General features: G+C 35.0%; 2 protein-coding genes across 5 annotated transcripts in view; both read right to left on the bottom strand.

Moving 5' to 3' along the window:
* LOC128875271 (SPARC) overlaps positions 1–9,423 on the bottom strand; it is a 16,425-nt gene extending 7,002 nt beyond the window's left edge. The window contains exons 1-2 of one of the 2 annotated variants that reach the window (XM_054120713.1): positions 9,272–9,423; positions 889–968 (exon numbers count right to left, since the gene is read on the bottom strand). In XM_054120713.1, the coding sequence (XP_053976688.1) occupies positions 889–960 (72 nt within the window). In that variant the 5' untranslated portion in view covers positions 961–968; positions 9,272–9,423. Of the gene's footprint in view, positions 1–888; positions 969–5,511; positions 5,597–9,271 lie in introns of those variants that run through there. The other variant, XM_054120714.1, reaches the window with a different exon arrangement.
* Positions 9,424–10,641: 1,218 nt separating this feature from the next.
* Positions 10,642–20,982, bottom strand: LOC128875265 (ras GTPase-activating protein-binding protein 2). Of its 3 annotated transcripts, XM_054120694.1 has the most exons (10): positions 20,909–20,972; positions 19,475–19,657; positions 19,211–19,391; positions 18,661–19,035; positions 18,252–18,592; positions 18,103–18,151; positions 17,834–18,020; positions 17,380–17,639; positions 17,153–17,309; positions 10,642–17,072 (listed from the first exon to the last, which is right to left on the bottom strand). In XM_054120694.1, exons 2-10 carry the CDS (start codon positions 19,570–19,572, stop codon positions 16,927–16,929), a joined length of 1,794 nt encoding a protein of 597 aa, XP_053976669.1. In that variant the 5' UTR covers positions 19,573–19,657; positions 20,909–20,972; the 3' UTR covers positions 10,642–16,926. The 3 variants fall into 3 exon arrangements, with proteins under 3 accessions (XP_053976669.1, XP_053976670.1, XP_053976668.1); XM_054120695.1 differs by lacking the exon at positions 18,103–18,151 and having other exon boundaries at positions 18,173–18,592; positions 20,758–20,982; XM_054120693.1 differs by lacking the exon at positions 18,103–18,151 and having other exon boundaries at positions 18,173–18,592; positions 20,909–20,970.
* Positions 20,983–22,240: the final 1,258 nt, after the last annotated feature.

The following is a 22,240-nucleotide window of genomic DNA, read 5'->3' as shown; positions in this document are numbered from 1 at the left end:
GCACATATATTTATGCACATTTAAGAACGTGCACAATTTTTTGCAAGTAAGAATTATCAAAATTTGTATAAACAGCTTTGCACATATATTTATGCACATTTAAGAACGTGCACAATTTTTTGCAAGTAAAAATAATCGAAATTAAACGCAGTACAAATGATTTTGTACAGTCCCTCCTAAAAGAAGCATATTCGTGGTATGAAAATATAAATACATTTTAATGAATCTTTAAACATTTGACAATTATGTTTCACAGTACTTTTACGTATCTATTTATCTTTTTTTTTAATTTACATTGTAATTCTTGTATTATATGTCTTTACCAAAAGAACGTGTGCAATATCTAATGTTGGGGTTGCAATAATTCTAAAATAAACAGAAAGATGATTTAAATGTACAATAGAACATTGTCACATTTCGTTGTAGAAGTTACAAACGTTTTATTTAATTATAAAAATCGCCTATATTCGCCCAGAAAAAACTTTGCACCATTTGTTTTTAGGAAGCATGTAGATTGCAGCCATTCACGTAGTTTTTGCTTTTAGTTGCTTTCTCGTCAGAAATTTAGAAAAACGTTTATACGTATATAACGTGTACAGTATTGTCTCGAAATAGGCAACTGTTTTTCAACCTTTTTGTTTAAAGTCGCCCGCTCGAGAACAAAGTCAACCCGAATACCATACCTACCTCGAAATAAGCAACTCTCCGGTCCCGACCACGTTGCTTATTTCGAGACAACACTGAATTACTCGAAACAATACGAGAATTACTTTGACCACATCATTCTCGATCTTTATAAACACTAGCTCGGACAAAAACAATCGGTGATAGAATACAGGATTTTTAAATAATGTTAGTATCGATCTAGTAATCGTAGTTTTGCCTTACCTGTGCCGATGTGTCCAGGAAAAGGCCCAGCAACAGCAACGCGAATAAAAGGAGCTGCAGTTTCGTCCGCATTGCGATTTCTACGACAGACAAAATCGATTTTAAGCTACAGTATACGTTTTTTTACTTTACTATTCGTTCTTTTCTATTTCTTTTTACCGTTTGAACACAAGCGTGAAACGACGTCGCGTCGACGCGTTATCTTAGCTGACTTTAGTTGCCCGCGTCGACATTTTATAAACTTTCCCAGCGGCGGAGGGGAACAGTATTTTATTCGGATATTAGATTGCTCTGATATTGGATTAAGTTGTACATAAAGTTATATTTATATTAGATTGCACATATTTTAATTGTATTGGGAAGAGGTATTCTTGTCTAAAATGTCAATTTTCAGGTTTTCTTTCAGATTTTTTTTATAGAGTAAGATTAGGGTAGTATTATTAGAGTAAGAATTAAATTGTACATAAAGTTATATTTATATTAAATGACACGTATTTCAATTGTATTAGGGAGAGGTATTCTTGTCTAAAATGTCAATATTCAGGTTTTCTTTTGGATCTTTTTTATGGGGTAATGCCCATATATTTATTCATATTTTGCATACCAAGTACGTACACTCATACAAATAACTTTGACCACCTTACATTAATTTTAAAGTAATTGTACACATAATTTCTTCATGTAAAAGTTGCATCGTTTCGTGCATACGATTTATGAATTGCTTCATCACCAGCATATTTTTTAACGAAAATATCAAGGTCACCTTCGATATTTTAAAAATACAACCTTATATATATTCTTTCCATAATAATAATGCAACTTTTCTATTAAGAAATTTCAAGTACAATAACAACTGGTTTAGAAGTTATTTAAGTTGAAGTAAGTTCTTGCCTAATCTTGCATAAAGTTCTCTCTAGACGTCCCTAACTCCGTTAATTTTCCGAATTCGACAAAATCCTTCGATAGGTAAATTTTTAAAGGTTTCCACTTCGAAAAACTGCCAATAAGAATGTCCAACTAGATTGTCTCCTTAAATCCACGGGTTAAATTGACTAGCTTGGAAATTCTACTGATAAATGGGACGCTCAATTGGCGATCGTTTGGCATAAACGATTCGCGCGTAGGATCGCCACGGTTTAATTTTTAAAATGTGTACAGCAATGCGACCGTGCACGAACGACCGATTCCGTTTGGTTCAACGTGACCAGTGATAAATCTCGGAGACCTTAATAGGAGCAACGAAGCGATAACCCAGATACTTGGAAATCATGATTCTTTACGAATGTTCCGTAACAACTCGGATGCGTATTGCGAGCAAGCAATTCGCTTTACTCACTCCCTTACGCGTGTTGGTACTTCTTATGACAAACGCGGATGATAAAATCTATTTATACGTTGCCTTTGCTGCTTTCAATTGACGACCAGAAACGAAGGCCGCGTTGAACTCATTGTCACAATATCAACGCCTACGCGTGATTTGAAGGATCGTCGGTTGGCTCTAAGTTTCCGCGAATTCCAAACAACTTTTTCCAGTCGCATCTCATACTTCGAGCCTATTACCCTTTTAACACGTTGATCAACCATGGGTGACAGTGCTTTTCACTGAAAAACTAGGAAAATTAATTCTGAAAGTTAAGTGTCACAGAAAATGAATCCAAATGAAATACTCGAACTTTGATGAAGTTACAAAACTAGATACCGGAATAAATGTTTCATTACGTAGCTTTTAATACTCTGTAGACAAAATTTAAACACAGTAGGAATTTTCAAGAGTTTTAGTCTGGGAGTGAACGTGCTAATTCGCGCGAATACTATTTTATAGAATTGACAGACGTGGTATCTAGATGTAGTAGATACACTATTGGAAATTTTAAATTCAACACAAATCACATGTCCCAAACAGTCAGTAACTTTAACATAATTGCTATATTAATTACCTTTGGTATCTACAGTATATCTACATTGTTTTTATATTATAAATAATGTGTAGTTCAAATAGATTCATTCAACATTATTCTAAAATAATAGCAAGTTATTTAAATGTATCGTATAAACTCATGTATTGTAGGAAAATATTAAAAATTAATCATATGTTGCTAACTGGATATAAAACATTCTAATCGAGTTACATGCATTAACACGTTGATCGTCACGTCACCCATATATGGGTGACAGTGGTTTTCACTGAAGAAGTAAAAAAATTAATGTTGAAAGTCGAGCATGAAAGGAAATGAAATTGAATGAAATTCATGAATTTTGATGAAGTTACAAAAATAAATACCACGATAAACGTTTGATTATGTAGTTTCAAATAGTTCAAATAATATTTAATCCTAGCAGAAATTTTCAAGAATATTTATCTGGCAGTCAACGTGTGAAAAACTCAAACGAGCTCTTTTTATAATTTGAAAAAATTATAGCGTGGATCTCTCACATTTTGCTACCAGCTAAATATATCTTGTTTGGTTTATGCGTAAGTCTTCATTGGATTTGATTACATTTGTAGCTTGAAACTACCGCGGAACGTTAACCAGAACCTTCGACAGCGATACCGATATACAACTCGCGTCAGCTTCCATTGTACTTCTTTTTTAAACTCCACAAAAAAATCACTTGTAAATTTTAAGCGTTTCGAACAATTCCAATATTTTTTCGGTGTATTTAATCGCAATTGGAAGGCAGCAATTCTTTTATTTTATTTAAATCAGTGACGATAAGGTTGTGCACCTCCGATCGGAATTATAAGACCAATATTTATGGTCAAAACTTTGTTTTTACGGACGAGCTAACGACCAAACATTCCAGCGGGACATCCGTTCCTCGAAGAAACGTATCTCCGTTCGCTCCTTCCACGAAATCGTGTTAACCTAAGAGCACAAGTACGCCTTCCATTTCTCGCAAGCACTAAACCATCTCAATTTAAAGTTCCCGGAGAATTTCTCAGATGGTGTCCCATTTTTTATGAAGGGTAGCAAGTTTCCGCGTTCAAGCGGCCGGGTGAAGAAAAAATAGCGTCTCCAGATAGCAACTTGACATTGCAATTTTCTCGAAAACTTGGTGTTCCAGAATAGGACCTACCACGGGATGTCTCAGTTGAATCATCTAGCGAACCTCGTACTCAAGATGGCCTCAAGTTTACGCGAAAAAACTCGAAGAGACTGGACGCAAAGTCCAGTCTGCCAATGTTTATATAAATGAATAATCTGATTTACTTCAGAAAACCACAGAATTCATTTCTGTGCCTAATATGTATGAGGTTGCAAATAGGAGTCCCTAAAGAGTATGTGGTTTGAAATTATTTCAACCAAAACCAGTCAAAGTCCAGTCTGGCAGTGTTTATATAAATCAATAATCTGAATAATAAGTTTACTTCAGAAAGCCACAGAATTTATTCCTGTGCCTAATATGTATGACTCCTGAAGAGTATGTGGTTTGAAACTATTTCAACAAAAACCAGTCAAAGTCCACTCTGCCAGTGTTTATATAAATCAATAATCTGAATAATCTGATTTACTTCAGAAAACCACAGAATTCATTTCTGTGCCTAATATGTATGAGGTTGCAAAGAGGAGTCCCTAAAGAGTATGTGGTTTGAAACTATTTCAACAAAAACCAGTCAAAGTCCAGTCTTCCAGTGTTTATATAAATCAATAATCTGAAATAAATGATAAGTTTACTTCAGAAAGCCACAGAATTCATTCTTGTGCCTAATATGTATGAGGTTGCAAATAGGAGTCCCTAAAGAGTATGTGGTTTGAAACTATTTCAACCAAAACCAGTCAAAGTCCAATCTTTCAGTGTTTATATAAATCAATAATCTGAAATAAATGATAAGTTTACTTCAGAAAGCCACAGAATTCACTTCTGTGCCTAATATGTATGAGGTTCCAAAGAGGAGTCCCTAAAGAGTATGTGGTTTGAGCCTTTCTGAATCTCTGAACATGGCTGACAGAACGCAATTCCAAGTGTGTCGCGATAACCATGTCGACCAGCAACACGGTTTGAGGAGCGCGGGGGCGGTTGTAGGAATCGCGAACAGCTCCGTTTTTATCGCTCTCTTGATCGGCGCCCACATGATCGCGTAATCGTCGTTATACGAAATATCCAGAAGTATCGTCTCGTGTGAAATTTTTCAGCTTGAGCTTCAGTTTTATTTAAAAATGCGTTATGGATAGTTCAATGTATGCACTAGTCCGTACAACAATCTTACAAGCTTATCACATTTCTTAGCAGTCATGCAATTGCTACGTTGTTTTGCATAGTTATAACATTCTTTTTAACATTCTAATAACATTCGTTAATCGGTTCTTTTAATATCGTTGACGGTAGTGTTTCCCAACCTTTTTTGTGCCACAACCTAATCTTTTTTAAAATACCTGTGACCCCCACTGCAAAATAAACATAATTTTGAATATTTAAAAATGGAGTTCCACTTAAGTGTCCACTTCGAGCCAGTATAACTCAGAAAAGCGTCTGCCAACAAACTTGAAAATAACTTGCATACGCGTCGCGAATAAATCGTTATACAGAACTTTCATGCGTGTTCTATTATTTGAATAAAAGTCCGGCTATCTCTGCTTGCGATACGCGACGAGCTGTTGGTTCGTCCACGAGATATAGTACCTTTGGGAAGAGGATGACGCGATGGATGTGGCACCAAGTGGACCTCTTCTCTATTTAATCGTTGCGATTCGTTCAAGGTACGCTTGATTACTGTCGACGGATACTTTTGTCGGCAGGACTCTTTCCGCTGATCTTTGTGAAATTAATCCCAGTGTCACGTGTCACGATACTGCAGGAATTCGAATAGAATTCGAATTCGCCGCGTTCGCTTTCTTTGAAGGTATCACTTTTAAATCGATCACGATCAAGTGGATCGCAAACTATTAGACTATCCAAGAAGTTTCTTCCGTTTCATCAATAAGGAATATATACGCAATATTTTATGTTCGTGTACGATTCATTTTGCTGTATTACCGTTATAACATCAGCTTCTGAAATATCATGGTTGTTTACTTATATAAACACTGCCTCACGAAATAACTGTGTGCGAGTCGCAATAGAAAGCTTTGAGACAACCTAATATTTTCCTCAATCGATCATTAATGTCGCGCGAAAATTCGTAGTAAAGTAAAGTCAAGATGTTCGAAACACTATCGAAGCTAACTGGCTTATTTGTTCAGGGCTTCATGGTTGCAGAAGCCTCTTTATACGAAGAAGATGCATACTTATTAATGCAAGGAAATATTAGCTTTGTGCATGTGAAATGTCGTTTATATAATACAAATGAAACTTTAACTATATAAAATATTTTTAAAACATTGTATATTTAATCAAAATAATTTCTACATATTCTCCACTTCTTTTCAATGATATCCCTTAAAATATCATTGTTAACCCTTAGAATTAATTTTTAAGTGCCTAATGGTTTCTAGTAAAAACCAATTCGTTTAATTAGATTAGGAATATCAGCGCTAACCATACCCTGGAAGATAATCAAGACATCTTGTTCACATTTCCTTCCCATTTCATTTATACACGTACTATTAAATAATTTGTAAAAATCAAAATGTGTCAAGTAAAATATTTTTAATTCTGTCCTCAAAGGGTTAATAGTAGTTTTCAGTCTTCTTTTTAATCCACTGTGACTACTGAGTCTAATGAGAAATCAGCAGCCTTAAATCTGAGCAGACCAAGGTTGAATTGTTTAACATTTGCATAACCTTCTCAAAATGCTAACTTTATGCTTTCAGCAACCTATACCTCTGTTCTCCTACGTATACGCTCTTATAAAAAAATTGCGTGAATATTCTGAATATCCATAACTGTTGATAACGAGGTTTTTGATGTTTCTATTCTAAAAACGTTTTTAATATTTACTACACTCGTTTTACAGTATATTTCTGCCTTTTCAATATGATAACAAACAACTGGCGACAGAGCAGAGTAAAACGGATGTTATCAGCTCCCTTGATTACTATTTGGTACATTAACTATCTCAATGTATGAATACGTTCGTAAAAAGCGCACGTGGGACAATATCGAATAATTTTGATAATAATATTTTTTCACAGAGAGGATGTTCCATTTCCGTTCTAAAAAGCACGATGTCCGAGGAATACGCGACAAGATAAGTTAGTTGCGACACAACGCGTCGATGCTTTTACCGAGCGTATTCGCATCGTAGAACCAATGAAATGTGTTAACTGATTAATTAAAGAAACGAATTCGTGGTTTAAACGTTACTTCCTCGTTGACAATATTAATTAGACGATGGGTATGATGATCTTCCGCGTGCAGACCTCGATAGCAACGATGCATGATAATCGAATTAAAAAAATTGTTAAATCGTTTGCGCGAAAAACAATTGAAGGGAATTAAAAAGATTTGAAAGTAACAAATTATAAATTTTTCATTTACAAATGACGAATGAATTTGTAGATGAGGAAATAAGCATTGATTCGTTATGTGAACGGTTATTTCAAAGTTTATTCGAAGTACGTGATACTTAAATTTCTTTATCTACAAATTCATTCGTCATTTGTAAATGAAAAATTTGAAAGAGGCACTGAATTAGTTGTACGAAATTAATCGAACATCGATTGTATAACTCGGGTGATTTCAATGCAAACAACATAAGATATTGTACATTCAATTTTTTACATTAGTTACGAAATTGTTGTTTATTTTGTACCGCAGCACTTTCCTTTCTTTTCAATTTCTGAAGTAATTAAGTAATAATTGTTTATAGGAATTTGTTTAATTAGATTTGGAATAGAAGATTCAGAGTAATTATTATTAATTCAGAGTAATTATTCAACGTATCGGTGAATATTTCGATGAATAGAAAGCTTCGAGAATATATTTACAAGTATTTAACATCTTGATTTGATAATTGAACTTTAGGAAAATGATTAAATATTCGTTTAATATCGCCTCTATCGAGGTTACTAATTATTCGATATTGTTTGCCTTTCCAACAAAATATCCATGTTTGAAATAAAAATATTTACCATTCTCTTTTACGATTAATGGGTAACGTTTTGTAAAAATGATGAAAACGTGGTTGCGCAAGTTACCGAGCATTCGAGTCTCTGAGTTCACCGTGATCGGTCCAGAGTTATTTTTGAAGGGGCGTTTAATCGAGACTGGTTGCATATACACACGTGTGCCCATACAGCACTGGACAAATTTTATTTGAAACGAAAAAGTAGTATTTGAAATATTTCGATCTTTTACTTGAAAAATAGCGAAATAATGAATTTACTTAAAGGAACAGGTATTGCAAATAACGAAATTATTTCATTCGTTTAGTTAATTGACCCTGATGTCCTATTTAAATTGTTTCATTAATAGAAATATCAATTTGGTTACTTTACTGATAACGAAATTATATCTTTATTTGAAGTGTCACAAACTTCGAAAAAACTTTGAAACAACCGATCGCATAACGAATCAATATTTAAAATTTCCTATTTCCAAATTTCCTATAAATCCATAAAAATCCAGTCTAATAATATGTCAATCCGACAAAGCATTATTAGTAATTAGTATTAATAAAGGCTGCTGATCTTTATACAAAATAAAATCTTTGAAAACGTATCTACAAAAATTGAACCTAAATAGAAATTTATTTTACTCTGCAAATATCATAATATGAACTTCACTTTCAATACTCTTTCACATTCCTGTATACTGTGTGCATCTTGTAGTTTCTTGCACATTCAAATTTCCTATAAATCCATAAAAATCCACAGTCTAATAATATGTCACAGAGAGCAATGTTTGGAAAGTATTCAGATCTGATACAATCCGACAAAGCATTATTCCGAAACAGACTAATTCAAATGTCTAAAGATGCTAAAGTCTAAATTTGTGAAAAGTTTGAAAAGTATTCAGATCTGATACAATCCGACAAAGAATTATTCCGAAACAGACTAATTCAAATGTCTAAAGATGCTAATAGTCTAAATTTGTGAAAAGTTTGAAAAGTATTCAGATCTGATACAATCCGACAAAGCATTATTCCGAAACAGACTAATTCAAATGTCTAAAGATGCTAATAGTCCAAATTTGTGAAAAGTTTGAAAAGTATTCAGATCTGATACAATCCGACAAAGCATTATTCCGAAACGGACTAACTCAAATGTCTAAAGATGCTAATGGTCTAAAGAAACTTATTCCCTTATTTTTCAAGCTGCATTTTCTCGTAGCGTCTTCCTTCTTTAAATATTCGATCCAATTCCCGTACATGAAAATTGAAATAACCTTGGCACGAGATCACACGTCATTGAAAGTAGCGTTTGAAATGTATTCGAGCCTGATGCAGACTGCATGATGCAGTCCCCGCGCGAAGGTGCACACCTGTCCGACAGTTACGTACCTCGAGCGGATTCTCTTTTAGCGATTCGCGTTCCTTTCCCTGGTTTTCAGCGTCACGGGCTGGTCCTTTCTCTGACCGTTTTCGGGGAACGCTCAAAAGAGCCCTCCAAATCGGTTGCTGGACCGGTACTGACTGAAGCAAGTGAGCACAGTACGCCGAGCACGGAGGCCTCTCCGGGCGGCGAGCAACCCAGAGATGATCTCATCGTTTTTCTTTCCTCCGACACCCCGTTTGATCTTTCTACCATATGCACTGGTTCTCGATCCTCTTGTCGCTTTACCAGCAACACGAATTACGCAACCCGGTACCTTGCACACGAGTGCGCGCCTGTAACATTCTTTTTCGATTAACGCGATACAACACAATTTTTAGGATCTCGGCACCTCTTGTACAGCGGCTGTAGAATGTATTCGTACACCGATCAATTTCCTAAAAAAAACTATGTAAAATTGTAATTTATTAACTTATTTTGTATAAACAATGACATTCTACATATTCTCGGAAATCTCTAGAATAGATAGATTACAAAAAAAAAAAAAAAGATAGCTATTTATGTAAGTTGAAAAATTAACAAGAAAAAAACAATTACTCGATAGAAATGTTGAAGCAATAAGTATTCGCACAACTGTTTAATATTTAAAACTTCATTAAAAAAAAAAAGAAAGAGGGGTTTCTGCCTTGTTGAATACAAAAATATAAAATAAACATTCCTGAACTATAGTTACACGAACTATCCAGTTATGCAGAAGGTAAATGGAGTTCTTCTGTATTTGTGATTTTTTTTTCCTGAAATATTGGATACTCACAGATTGAATTTATCACGTTTTTTTACGTTGATTTGTCTACAATATGAATTTTTGTAATTGATGAAGATGAAAACTTTCTAATTTATGAGCTGTTGTTTATAGGCACGTAGAAAGAAACAAAGTTGTTCGGTGTTGAATAAAATGGCCTCAGGGATCATTTGAGACACATAATTCAAAAAGATTCTTATTCTAAATGAGTGTACCTATGGCCGGAACTAGAATTATTAAAAAATAGAGATTTTTAAAAATACAGCCATTATAAGAAAAATTCTTGCATATAGCCTAAAATTAAACTTTTGTTGTTATAAAAAAAAATATATATATATATACATGTCGAATTGAGTAACCTCCTCCTTTCGAAGTTGGTTAAAAAGATACGGCAATTATTCTAGTACCGATCATAGATGCTTGTAAGACATAGAAGAAGAAGCAATTTATAAACGTTATTACGTTTATACATGTTGCTGTATAATTACAGCATAACGCGATATATTCAAACTTCCTTTCACCGCGTGCTGATAAGTGTATCAATTTGAGGAAAATTATTCAAAAGTTACAGTCGTCTCTGATCAAATTCATTTAATATTGGTATAAATAAAAAAGTATCAAATATCTAGATACATCAACATTATTATGTCAAGTCGGAATAAATGAGTAACAATACAGGGTCGTAAAAATTTACAAACTTTTAGGGTATAAATGTTTCCCATCGACACTTAGATTAAATATAAACGGTAGTCGGTCAAGTGAACACGATACAAGCAAATTGAAAGTAGACATCCTTCTCGAAAGTTTCACGTATAATGTAAACGTGTACGTAAAGTACATTATAATTGAAGAGTTCAAATATATGCGACACAGAACGCAGTAATTTCGTTAAATAATGGTTTCGTTTGTTAAGCCTAATTATCGTGCAGACTATAAAGTGCTCTCGCGAGTTACTCAACTATGCTAGACAATTGCAGCAGTTTAAGAAAATAGATAGGGAACAAGCGAAACGGCGCGGAAACGCATTCTCTAGTAATGTGAGAGCACATTAGCTGGAATTAAAGAAGATTCTTGCGATATAAAACAAGACAACGATTAATCGGTACTTTAGAGTACTTTTACCTGTCTCTTATTACTATATTATTTAACATTGCTCTTATAATCGACCAAAGATCGAGATCGTTCATTTAGCAATTGATTCCGAATAGGATACAAATATTTCATAACAAACGTATTAAATTGCGTATAACAAATCTGCTTAAAACCTGTTGTCATCACCGTGCCACCGAATTGTCCTCGTAAAAGTAGATTATTGTACAATGTAACTGATGATGTAGCCAGTATAAAACTGGTTAAAACTCGAATCGAGCTTCGCATACAAATTAAAGTGTAATTCTTTAGTTTAGTTTTATTCAGAAGACAATTGAGAGATCGTTGAATGTGATTTATTTTATTGGGCTGTCTGGAAAGTCCATGCCGATTTTTAGTAAGCGGTACAGGTCTGAATATATCGGAATGGCTGAAATCAAATAATATGTGTACATTCCTTAACAGGTGGAAAGGTTGCAGAACAAAATGGTACATACATAATTCAATAAATATAAATGAAAATTCAAATATGCCTTTGTACATTCCTTAACAGGTGGAAAGGTTGTAGAACAAAGTGGTACATACATAATTCAATAAATATAAATGAAAATTCAAATATGCCTTTGTATTTCTCTTAAAAATAGGCATGAACTTTCCGGACAACCCAATATTATAAGGACAGTAGAACCTCGATACTTGCACAATGGGCGAGGTCGCTTAACTCTTTGGGGCACGGTGGGATTAAAAGTGTCCCACCTTTTTGATGGACCGTAATGCGTGGTGGGACATTTTTAATCCCACCTTGAAATTTTGCAATAGCTGCATGTGTATAGGTGTGATACCTTTATTAATAAAAATATAACAATTTTGTTTGATTTAAAACGCAATAAAATTCCCGTGCAACATGAGTCTATTTTATGACCAGAATTCCTGAAAGAGTCAACAATAAGTGGCTCGTCTACCATTTCAGACAAAATTACAGATTAGAATTCTCTGACTATACCTTTATTACTAATACCTGTCTATTACTCATACCTTTATTAATAAAAATATAACAATTTTGTTTGATTTGAAACGCAATAAAATTCCTGTGCCACAAAGAGTCAACAATAAGTGGCTTGTCTACCGTTTCAGACAAAATTACAGATTAGAATTCTCTGATTATACGAGAGGTCAAATTTTGATGGTAGGGATACGTTGGGTAAGTCGAGGTCCTCTTATCTAATCGATTACCTCGACGATTGTAGGAATTTTCAATCCCAATTTTCCTTCGATCTACAACTATCAAAGTTCCACTGTTCTGTAATTTCTCGTTTGATTCAAACTCTACATTGCATAGTCTGTTGCATAGTAAGCGTTACCGAGTACAGTATTTGTCCATGTCTAAACAATACAAGCTGTTGCAGATTTGCCAATTGTTCCACAGATGAACTAGGTCATAATAGCGACAACATAGTAATCACGGATGACCATGACTTCATCGACTCTCATTTTTCCTTTGGCAATGGAAATAAATTGATTCAAGTTTTTACAAGTACAGGACTTTACGCATCTACGAGAAACGAAGGTTTTGTATTTCACTCAAAATCGGTGTGTCAATTTGTCGCAAATAAAGAAGAAAATTGAGTAAATTGTAATACAAGCATTTTATAATTGTTACAAAAATTATGGAGATTTTCTTACAATCTGAAACTGTTCGTTTTAGAAAGTGTTCGAAAGTAACGAAAGCTTTTCCATACTTTTCTTTTTCTCTGTGTTCGAAGAAATTTTCTAATGTACACGTATCGACGAAGAAATGTATATAGTTTACGCTAATGGAAATTTGTCGTTAACGAGGGAAATTAATTTTCATTCGAAACAATCGTAAATGACAACATTTACTCGACGTTATTACTATATTTGATTACTCGTGTACTCGTACAACATACACAATACCCAACAGAAATTTGTAAATCGAACAGGTTTTCTTAAAAGTTCAACGAAATGGTAATGTTCAGACAAATAAAGAGATACTGATAGGAGTTGGTAGTAAGGTAGGTATATTATACTAAATGCAAAAAGTTACAATACATTTGACGTTTGTTTTTTTTTTTCATTTTCCTTTAACATTATTTTTGTTGTTGTTGGTGTAGTAACGTTGTCCATGGTTGTACACACAAACTGGCCTAGTAGACCGAAATAAAAATGTATACTACAAAAATTCACAACTTATTAATAGTCATCCTCTAATTATTATACTGTTATAATTATTTGTGTTTCTTCGTATTCCTTTTTTCGTTCATTATATTTATCTTTTTATTATTATTATTATTATTATTATTATTATTATTATCACTAAAAATAGTCACTTAAAAACGAAAACATTCACACTAAAAATTTGCAGCTTTCGTTCAAGTATAAAGGGACGATTTCGCGTAATCGTGGCTTCTGAACACTTTCCGTTTATCACGGTTGCATGACACGTGCATTGGCAAATTATTTATCCATTGGTGCAATGTTATATCAAAATAGTATACACGCATCGAAGACATAAGGAGAGATAACATGAGATGTATAAAAACTTAGAACGCTATTATTTATACATTTGAAAATGTCATTGTCTGTAAATAGAAGACATCGGCGATGTTAAAATCGGCGAAATAAACGATTCACCATTTCTTAACGATTGCTTTTACTAGTAAAATTTACCGTACGAATGGTTCCAATTTTTTCTACAGACAATAAGCAGTGGTGGTTCATAAATATCATGATTGTACAGCCAAACAATCACGCGAAATTGCCTCTTTATCTACGACTGAGATCGAGCAGCTTCATCGCTACAATACGAAAGCAATGTATCGGAAACAAAAAATTTTTGTACGCAAACTTCCGCAAAGTGAAACCCTACCTAACTAAAATATCTTAAAGGGGGTAGCGGCGGCGTGTTAGGGGGGGGTACAACGAAGACCAGGCGTTTGATCAGCGATGACTCTGCTATATCCCAGACATAGCAATTGTAACGCGTTCGATTACAAACTATTGCGGATGTTCGAACGTAGACTACGCAACGATTTTTATGGATTGATAAGAAACGTAAACAATTACTTTTCACAAGTTCTCAGCCTTAATGTCGTAGCATCTGGCGATTTAGTCGCCATGCACTTTGTAAGTTCCTATTTCTCTGCTGAATTTTGAATCGATTAATTTACCACCATCGACGTATTCGTATCACCTCTAGTTTATCACTGTTATGAAAGAACAACGTCGGTCTTTTTTTCTGTGTTTACATATGCGCACTCGAGTTTCAGCGAGGTGTATATACGCGATGGCACATAAATTAACATGCGCGCACGACCGTTTCGCGACAATGGTAGTCTTCTCATTACGGTTTGCACTTGTGATTTCTTGTTTTCTTTTTTTTTATACTGTTTCAATATTATCTTGCAAAACCATTATTTCAATCGATCGATGACTTTTGATGCGATGAATTTTAACAAATGGTGTTCCTGTTGGCAGAAACATGAAGCACGACCAGGAAAAGTATATCACCCTGTCTCTAATAATCGCAGGACTCATCTTGCGTACACGTAAATAGAAATTTGAAAATATTTCTAGTGCTTTTCTTGATAAACATGTGATTCTCCTTCTTCTCGGTTCCGTTTGTCCTAGCGCCTTTATACAGACACGCATTGAGAGTACAAATAGGAAAGTACTACTTATAAATTATGGTAATACGTAGTTACGAACATACGAGAATAAAAATGTTTCTCAATTCCATTCGACGATGTACAGTAAGTGCACGTGCTGAAATTTACATTCTCTAAGAAAAGTTTCAAGTTTAATCGTAAATCTAATTTTACTAAATTGCTGCTGTTACTTTACACGAATGAAATGATGTTTTCATACGTCGACGTGTAGAGATTGAAGCCTTCAAAAGTGCGACCATTAGCATATGGAGAACTAACAAGATGTTTAAAAAAGTATATGTATATATATATATATTTATGTATGTATACACATATCGAAGAAAAAGAGCCAGCCGGAAAAAGTTTAATATTTTAATATACAATATTTATCACTCTCGACCGATTCTGTATTAATGTTTGAAGACTTTCTATTTACGTATGTATAATAATTACAAGAATAACGCTAGTTATATTAGTACGGGAGGAAAATTTCAGTTTCATCGATATACATCGCTAGTACATAAAGAAATTTTCGCAAATAGGTTTTGCGTAAAAAATACTCAAAGAACGGATCAAATTTTGCGTTATAACGGTACTAGGCCTCTTTTTCTCTCTCTCTTTTCCCCCATCTCCCTTCCTCTCTTTTAACCGCGCATTGCGAGTTCTGCGATCACCAGAGACCACTAATGATGAACCGAATCAACGAATTTCGAATTTTGAGACACCATTTTTGCTTATCCGATCCGAAGAGAAAAGAAAAAAGAGAAGAAGAAGAAGAAGAAGAAGAAGAAGAAACGAAAGATCGACCCGGCGAAATTAGCGAATAAGAAATAAGTAAATGTAAACGTAATAAAGCAAAAGAGCCTATAAGAAATGATACGTCGGGAAGAGAAAGAGAAAAATCGAAAAGAATCAGCAGATTAGAACGAAATAGAGGGTAAGCGGCACGCGGATGAATTAGGAAACGGCGAGACCAGCTGCAGTCTAAAGGGTACTGTCCCACTATTAATCGATACCGGTCGATCAATAATTGGCCATGTTCTGTGAGAAAAATCGACTGTGTCTTTTTGTATGCGACCACAGAAGAACCGCGGTTCTCTACTCGTTAACCAACACCGACCAACTACCACCTATAAACATTATTGCCGACTTTCTACATTTAGGTGGAACGTTTCATCGGCAGTCAATGAATTAACTCGAGAGCATATGAAATATATGACGATTTCTTTTTTTTATAATTAAGACGGTTCGTATCCTCTCGTTTTAATTTCGTTTAGTTTGGCTCGTAAACTTACTTATACGATAGCGGAATTCGCACCGCTTATGTCTCCATCCGATTGGCAAACGGAGAAAATTAAAAGAGCGACGTATGACTTTCGCGGTGTTCATCCAAAAGAGAAACAAAAGGTGTGTTACCCGAACCCCAGTCCGACATATACATATTGCGTGTACGTTTCCAACACTGTCCCTTGTCCCACGCCGCACATGTGTTTCAATGGTGTTCTTTCTTCGTCCTTTTGTTCTAGGTATCTTCAGCACTTCACCACAACTTGGCAATTATTTACCTTCTTGGATGTTGACTTCTAAGAAACGATGGGCCACGGTATCGGTAGACAAAAAACGCCCACATTTCTAAGGTGGATATCACGCGTCACTTCGCTGTACATATACGTGTATATGCAAATGGTTGGTAGTTTTGTTTTCATTGTAAAGTCTTGTAAGTTGCCTGACGTCGATGTATGAAGAACGAACTCGTAGTATTTACTTCATCAAATATTCAACGAATTAAGTTGAACGTTCAACAAATCGGTTAGCTACGTCGTTATCCTTGTCCACGAACACGACGAACTTAGCTTAAATGCGATATAACCCGATTATCCCTACTCGAGTTCGTGTACCATACAGTTTGAGCTGCTTCATCTATATTTGTTGCTTGACGAACGATGCAAGCGTTGTTTAAGCGTAAAAGGATAGCGCCTTTAATCACGTCGGGTGGCATACGAGATAGTCTTGGATTTTGTATTTTGAAATGAGGATGGTAATTATATACCGATGACTTGTTGAAGAAGAAAGAAATTGTAGACTGCCTTTAACATTGCTTCAAGTATTAGCGACGATTTTGGTAGCTCGGATTGCTTGGATTACCGGGCTGTCGCATTCCACCTCCCCTTCCACCATCACCACCTCGAGAGAATCCTCCTCGTCCACCTCTCGTGCCATGCTGTCCACCTCTCATTACACCCCCAGGTCCACCTATAAAAGTATCACGGTATAACATACTATATCATAGCCTTTATACACTCTGTATAAACGCTTTTCTAAATTGTACTTACCAGGTCCTCGTTGTTGTTGTTGCTGGCCACCCATTGCTCTCATATTACCGTCGTTTGAATTCAACCGGCCACCGCTGCCATCCATTGACATTCTAGGCCTAACCTTCTTTTCTTCAACATTTAGTTTTAACCCGTTTTCAGCAGGATAATAAATCGGCTGAAAATGGAAAAACAGAAAATACAAATGAATCCGAATGGATCCGTATTACTAGAGAAAGTTAACCAACCAAGTCTTGCAAAACTTTGGTAACGACTTGTTGATCTTCGAAGGTGATGAATCCATAGTTAGGCACTTTTCCTGTATTATTTCCTTGTGGTCCTTTGCACCTATCGTTCGATTTACTGTGTATGCGCAACTCCACTACTCTACCATAAGCTTCGAATAATTGGCGCAAATCATCTTCCGATGCGTTAAGCGGCAAGTTTCCAAGGAACAATTGGTGAGCATCATTGTATTGACTCTGCCTCGTACCACGACGATCGCCATCTATAGAAATTGAAAAAAAGAATTGCTTTCAGTTTCTTCGAACGCTCGGGTCAAAAGTAACGATCGAAGAGATTCGGCAGAAAACCAACAGTCGCGTGTTTATATGCTCGCGTTACATTACGTTTTATTACGTCAGTCGTCGGCTTAAGAGCCTCCACAAGTGAACATTCATAATTTACGATAATCATTTTTACCTCGTTGTACCGCGCCCCCTCTTGAAGTTCGCTGTTGTTGATGTTGTTGATGTTGTGGTTGTTGATTTCCAATTCTGTGAGTCTGTTGTTGAGGTGTAGAAACATTGGTTGACGTACAAAGTGCGGGTCCACTGCTAGTTGGATGCATCGGCGATCTATCATCCAAACGCAAGTTTGTCATTGGAGGCTAAAAATAAAGATTAAGATATAAATATTTTGCAGCATGTGCTGGTCAACTATTACAGAAATTGTATTATATGTTTATATACATTGCGTAAATTGTAAAATAAGCAAGACTTTGACCGCCGAAGATAATCACTGCAATCATAAAATATATACCGGTGACATAGACAACTTGGGAGCTTGAGGACTGGTAGCGCCAGTGGTACTTGGGAAGGATTTCACAAGATTGGCATACGTTTTCGGTCCACTACTGGTTACATTTGTGTTCGACACCTGATGTTCTGGTTCAGATTCTTGTACAGAAGCAGTAAATGTTTCAGCTTCAGGTTGTTCGCGAATCTCGTTTGCTTGAGCCTGTGGTTCATTCTCTGTTTGCGGTGACTGTTCAGTTGCACTGTCCATTTCTGTTTCTTGTACAAACTGCGTTTGCGATGTAGGTTCAGTTATATATTGATGTTGCTGTGCCGGTGCTGGAGGTGGTGGTTGCTGCTGCTGCTGTTGCGGTGGCTGTTGACTGATCAGCGAAGTTTCTTCGTGAACCGATCCGTTTAGAACTTGTTGCATTACAGGGTGTACCTAACAAGCAATTAGTTTAACTAATATAGCGTTTTATTCCAGTGTTTTAGTTATAGTACCAAACTAACATGAGACTGTTGAGGTGGCGGAGCGTAATACATCTGCTGTTGTTGTTGAAGTACAGGTTGTTGTGCAGGAATAAGCGGTGGTTGAGCTTGTGGTTCGGTAGATGCAGCCGGTACTGAGAGTTGTTGTCCTTGATTTTGATGTTGATCTTCCTCGGGCTCGGAACGCGTTCCTTCTTCTCCTTCCCTCTCACTGGACTCACCCACGTCTCCTTCTACACCACCTACATCTGCTTCTTCCTCATCAGGAAAAATCAAATCTTGATAACGGAATATATCATTATGTACATAATACGTTTTCGGTGCTTGTATCGCCAATACAAATGTTTGTGTGAAACGACGCATTGGTTGTCCAGCGTTAGATAGTTCTCCAGATACCTGCAAATAATCATAAATAAATGAAAATAAATGTGGAGTAGAGCGCATTACTTAATATGTTTATATTCCTACTTTTACTCGTTAATTAGTATGTTTTAGATCAATGGATAATAATGAAAGTTACAATACAATGAAATTTATCAGAAATACTTTGTATGTTAATACCAGTACTTACTTGCACAACAACACCATTTTCAAGAGTTAGCTGTGAATCAACTTGACTTATCTTGGCATGACAATCCCGAAAATTTAATTGTTGAATTTTCTGATGTATTTGTTTTTGACCAATTGCCGGAGTTGATTCCCGATTAGAATCTAATCCTCCATGTACAAAGGAAGAATGCTGATTGTAGAACCTGTAACAATATTTATATAAACAAAGTTGCATTAATATACTAATGATACAGATTATCCCCTATCAAATTCCAAATTACATTACCTGTGAAGATGCGCAGGAGCTTGATTAAGTAAAGTATAATATTGTCGGACAAATTCACGACCGACATTTTGTGGAGAAGGGGATGCCTCCATGACCATTTTCTTACTCCTAACGTCTAAAATAATACTTTGCTTAAACAGCAATGGAAAGTTCACGTGGCTAATATTAAAATTAGAAAAATGTCTGCAACAGAAGAGAAACATGTGTATAATGTATATGAGAAAACAAATTATACAATATTCAGGTAAATAAAGCATATCTTTCCTTATACGATTACCTAACTATAAAGACTTTTCAATCATAGCAAAAAAAATTAATAAATATTTAAATTAAAAAGAGTGGATGAAACATAAACTTGTGCATAAAACATCCAAAGATATATGATTGTACTAAAGCATATATATTTTGTAGTTTTTAACAATATAAATAAAAAGACAAGTACACTACATAATTAGATGAAAACCAAAGAAATGCACATCAATCTAAGTGGCTATCTGTGGATATCACATGTGAGTGATGTGCGTAACATTAAAATATTTGTACAAAGTATAAAGTTAAACTTAAAATCTCATGTACATCTTTTTTATTATTTCTTTGCCGCATTTGCGGTATTTCACAGGAATTAATTCATTGTCTTACAATAAAATTATATATATGTGTATATACATGTATATATATATATACATATATGTGTATAAATTTGCACAGTTCATACAACAGTGGTAAACACAATAGAATCGCGAAACGTGCAATCTCAATCTGCGTGTGTTAAAATCTCGTTTGTTTCGAACAATTCTATATTAAACTAGGATAGATCGCGTAGATACACGAGTTACTCCAAAACATGTGCTCGCGTGAATACGAAATTTACAGTAATTCGTTTTAAAAAAGCAGTTACTCAAAAACAAGAAAATTGCCGATCATTCCTGAACTCGTGTACTGTGCAAGGAACCAGCGAGGTCGAGGGCAAAGGGGCCACCCGGTTGCATGAGCAAGCATGGCGATTTTTCTTGATCTCGGAAACGGTAACGCTAATCTCCGCCAGCGTAAGATTTCGGCAGAATACATTGATAAATAACGTTCAACGGAGCTATGAAAATGTTCATTTAGTCGAATAGTAATTAGCAAACGGCAAATATCGTTCTAATTGATAAGCGACAGGCCGGGTTCTTTTCACGATTTCGTATCATGCTTGTCTTCCTGGTTTGTTCTGAGCTCTTCCCTCCGAGAAGTCGAATGAAAGAACATCGGCAAAGCCGATTCTTATGGCGTTCTACACTCACCCGAAGATATCACTTATGCGCGACACAACCTCACTGCTTTTTCCCGAGAAAACGAGATATTGCTACAAAAAACAGAAAGCTTGCACGAACAACAACAGTTCACAATAATGTTAATTATAAAAACAGTTCAATGTATGAGTTCTCCAAGCACCTTGATGTCAGCACATGCAGCGGAACCTGCACAGAAGCACCGATCAGAGAAAGATGAACGACTTGCTTACAAAAGTCAAGTGCTGAACCAAGCTTTGCGGATTTTATAGAAACTACATCATCGCCTGGAACGAATCCCATGACCGCATTTTTGCGAATGTGATATTCTAGATCGTTGATTGGTCGACTCGTTCGTCGCTTGAGAAATCGTCCAATGATAAGAAAGTGTGGCCATATCCTTAGCGAAGTATACGCAGCAACCACCAGGTGGCTGATAAGACTTACAATCGGTTGTTGTTCCCCGCAAGTTGTATATATGCATACAGAATTAGAATATTTTGTTAATAATGCGTATATTATAAACAATTAGTTAGATAAAAAATGGCCATGATAGACAAAAGTGTTGTTGTATAGGTAAATAAAAGATAAACAGGTTTAAATCTACTAATTTGTACGATAAAAATTACAATTTGACTTTGTAAAATGAAGTTCAATTTTATCTTGAACGAATTAAAACTTATTTTGAACGACTAATCAAGTAAAAATACCAAATAAACTTTGAATATTATGTTTTTAAGCATCGTTTGTTACCCAAATAAAATGTACAAAATTCTCGTATCTGAAATAAAATAGGATCTGCCATATAGAATGCCTTATCGACATATCTAGATGTATAATAAGGAAATGCTTCTAAAATTTCCTTTTTATTACTTGCTACTACATAAGAAATAATTTATTTGTGTGTCGGCACGATTGGGAGAATGTGGGTAAATGGATTGAATAATAATACTGCATTCTACATATTCAAACTCATTTGTTACTGAATAACTTGACGTACGTTAGAGTTATAACTTAATCATTGTATATTTAAAAAATTATTTTGCATATAGTTACGTCATGTCTGATCAATTAAATTCATACAAATCACAGTTAAAAGAACTGTTTCAAATAATGAAAAAACTGTTAGAATAATCTACTCCTTTACATTATTAGTAACAAAATGTCATCTTCATTTATTGTATGAGAATTAATTTATTTGTATTTAAAATATATTATTATGTTGAATGAGTACTAAAATCTATCGTATTTCATTGTGTCTAATGTATATGCGTTACTTTGCAATTATAATATATAACTTGAATTTATACCATAACCTACAAGAGAGATTTAGAACTCGATAAATAAATTTATCACAGTTTAATCGTTTTTATTATGAAGTGATGCAGATATTCGTGATACTTTCATTTACGGAATTTGTGGATAAAACAAGTACAGTGTTATATAATTATAGACACTCGAAAGTAGATACTTAACTATTGAAATTATAAAAAAC

Source organism: Hylaeus volcanicus, chromosome 4 (assembly GCF_026283585.1).
Source record: "Hylaeus volcanicus isolate JK05 chromosome 4, UHH_iyHylVolc1.0_haploid, whole genome shotgun sequence".
NCBI classification, from domain to species: Eukaryota; Metazoa; Arthropoda; class Insecta; order Hymenoptera; family Colletidae; genus Hylaeus; species Hylaeus volcanicus.
The sequence above is the reverse complement of the archived record's forward strand: the minus strand, read 5'-3'. Positions and strand labels throughout refer to the sequence as shown.

Bases quoted from the DNA above. Each gene is read 5' to 3' on its own strand.
- LOC128875265 (XM_054120695.1), bottom strand. From the start codon at position 19,572: ATGGTCATGGAGGCATCCCCTTCTCCACAAAATGTCGGTCGTGAATTT. The intron at 19,036-19,210 runs GTAAGTACTGGT...GATTATTTGCAG, and splicing joins AAAATGGTGTTGTTGTGCAA to GTATCTGGAGAACTATCTAA. The intron at 18,593-18,660 runs GTTAGTTTGGTA...ATTGCTTGTTAG, and splicing joins CGCCACCTCAACAGTCTCAT to GTACACCCTGTAATGCAACA.